The sequence below is a fragment of the Impatiens glandulifera genome, chromosome 6 (assembly GCF_907164915.1).
Source record: "Impatiens glandulifera chromosome 6, dImpGla2.1, whole genome shotgun sequence".
Lineage (NCBI taxonomy): Eukaryota > Viridiplantae > Streptophyta > Magnoliopsida > Ericales > Balsaminaceae > Impatiens > Impatiens glandulifera.
The window spans coordinates 44035143-44037633 of record NC_061867.1 but is presented as its reverse complement, the minus strand read 5'-3'; the positions used below and the strand labels follow the sequence as shown (position 1 = coordinate 44037633).

Below are 2491 nucleotides of genomic sequence, written 5' to 3'. Positions count from 1 at the left end.
AAAACTTCACCGAGATTATTGGTTACAGCCAAACCTATACCTTGTTTGGTCAAAACATAAATATAAAAAATAGCTTTTAACAAATGCTTAATTTATTATAGAAATAATATAGTATAATAACACTAGCCATCTAATTTTTTTATTTTTCTAATAATTTATTTAATATTTTATAAATATTATTCATTCTCAATATTTATTTCTTTACAAATGGCAAGATATGTTAATTTATGACTTGTTTGGTTATAATTTTTATATGAAAAAAATATTATCAGTGTTATTTGTACCTCGATTTTAATTTATTATAAAATAATCTCGTAACATTGTTTATCTAAATTTTTTATTTAAAAATATTTTATCCTTCTAAAAATTTACTTCACCAAAAACATAATTTTTAACATGAAAAATTTAGAAAAAACAATATCTTATTAAGAGGAAAAGAAGAAGTCTGGCCTCTTTGATTGTAATAGAACAATCCACCTCTCCTTTTTGTTGTCCACATATTTATTTAACTAGTTTAATAATCCAGGTTGTTCTACCCTAAATTTTTCTGATGATATATGAAACTTCCAAATAAAGCATAATTTTTTTGTTGTAATACTTTGATCTAAACTAGAATCTAATCAAGAATAATATATATCTTTTGAGTTCATATTGAAATTTAAATTATTAAGGAATTAAGTACAATTTGTTGAATTTATAAGAGACCATGCCCTTGCAAAGTGGATGCAGGAGAATTTTTCGAACCATACAAAATAAATCAATAAAATTCTTATGTTTTATATTATAATTTTACTGTTGTCCTCTATTGATGTTTATCGATTGAATTCTTTACACCATCTTGAATTATACTTTTATTCTTGGTCTTGGGCATAAGGAATTAAACTAGTTAATTCTAAGTAGATCTTCCAGAAATGATGTTTTATAGAAGGGGTTGATTTTCAAAGTTCATGGGTGGCACACCACCTATATGTAATGGGGGCTTCAATTGATATTTGTTTATACAATAAAATATTCAACTTTCTTTTCTTCAGAAAATAATATATTAAATTATTAATGATATCAATATTAATAATTTTTTCTAAAGTTTTTAGTTTTGCACTATTCAATTATAAGAAAAAAATACAAAAAACATCTTCTGAAAAGTTTAAAATTATTATTTGATGAATTGTTACAAAGTTAACATGAAGATGCAAACAAAACCAATGTAACAATCAACTTATTAAATATTTATTTTATTCTAGTACAAACTCCACCAACCAAATTGTTTATATTGTTAATTTGATTTTTATTTCATTGAGAGGGTGCATCCCACCATATTTGAGGTGGAAAGGGAGGAAGTTCGATGGGCATGCCAACGGAATGTGCAGTAGAAGGATCCATGTTGTGTTGTTGTTGTAGTGGGTTGTTGGAATTGATAGTCATGTCGTGAATGCTAGACCTCTTCTTTTCTGCAAGAATTGCATTTTGACGAGCAAAATACTTTTGTGCGTGGCTCGCGACTTGAACTGCGGTCCTCGTCATAACAGACTTACGGGCTATGCTCCGCCAATCACCTTTTCCATACTTTTGCAAACCTAACAGAAATAATCTGCACACAAAAATCAATCCATCAAATTGCGAAAAACATTGATCAAGTTATGCCATAAAATAAAAGAATTTACTTGTGTTCATTCTCCGTCCAAGGGATACTCCTTCGACGAAGATGTTTTGGCATTGGTTCATTGTCTTCTTCATGGATGCTTAATTCATAGTTTGGTAGAGGGATGAAGCCAGCTTCTATGCGCCTAACATCATCGATTAAGAGATCGTAATGACGCTTAATCTCTTCCATTGACTTTCCTGGAACTTGGGCTGCGATATTCGCCCATCTACCAGCACTATCACCATGGTCCTCAGAGTATTTCGCGAGTGCTTGCTCAAAAACTTTATTCTCAACACTGTTCCAAGAGGATGTGAAACGACCATGGTTATGATGTTCGGCACTCATTTTCTTATCACTTATGTATTCAGAACTTAGTTTATTTATAAGATCGCAAAGTGAGATGGTGATAGACTGATAGTGAAGAACTAATTTTATTTATTGGCCGTGCTATCTAAGAGGCCTCTAGTTCCATAATAACATCCTCTAAAAAGTAGTAGCTTTTTTTAATCTTTCTTTAGTCAATTATTTAGAGATGGGGTGATATTTGAAATTGAGATTTTTGGAATCAATAAATGGGTTAGGTAGTAATTTCTTTAACTGATTTTATTTAGATTACCTCAATCACATAATTATCAATTTCAATAAACAGTTACATATTGTTTTTAATATTAAATTTAGTTAAATTAAATCATTTATAATAAAAGTAGTCTAATAAAACTAATATTTATATCAGTATAAATAAATAAATAAATAAATAAATAGAAATTTAAATTATAATATTTTATTATAAAAATAACATGTGAATACTAATATTTTCATTAACAAAAATATTTAATATATTAAAAGACT

At 28.0% G+C, this 2491-nt stretch overlaps 1 protein-coding gene across 1 annotated transcript; it reads right to left on the bottom strand.

Annotated features, from left to right (window-relative positions):
• Window positions 1–1196: 1196 nt before the first annotated feature.
• Window positions 1197–1987, bottom strand: LOC124943663 (transcription factor SRM1-like). Its single transcript, XM_047484140.1, has 2 exons — window positions 1662–1987; window positions 1197–1588 (listed from the first exon to the last, which is right to left on the bottom strand). Exons 1-2 carry the CDS (start codon window positions 1985–1987, stop codon window positions 1291–1293), a joined length of 624 nt encoding a protein of 207 aa, XP_047340096.1. The 3' UTR covers window positions 1197–1290.
• Window positions 1988–2491: the final 504 nt, after the last annotated feature.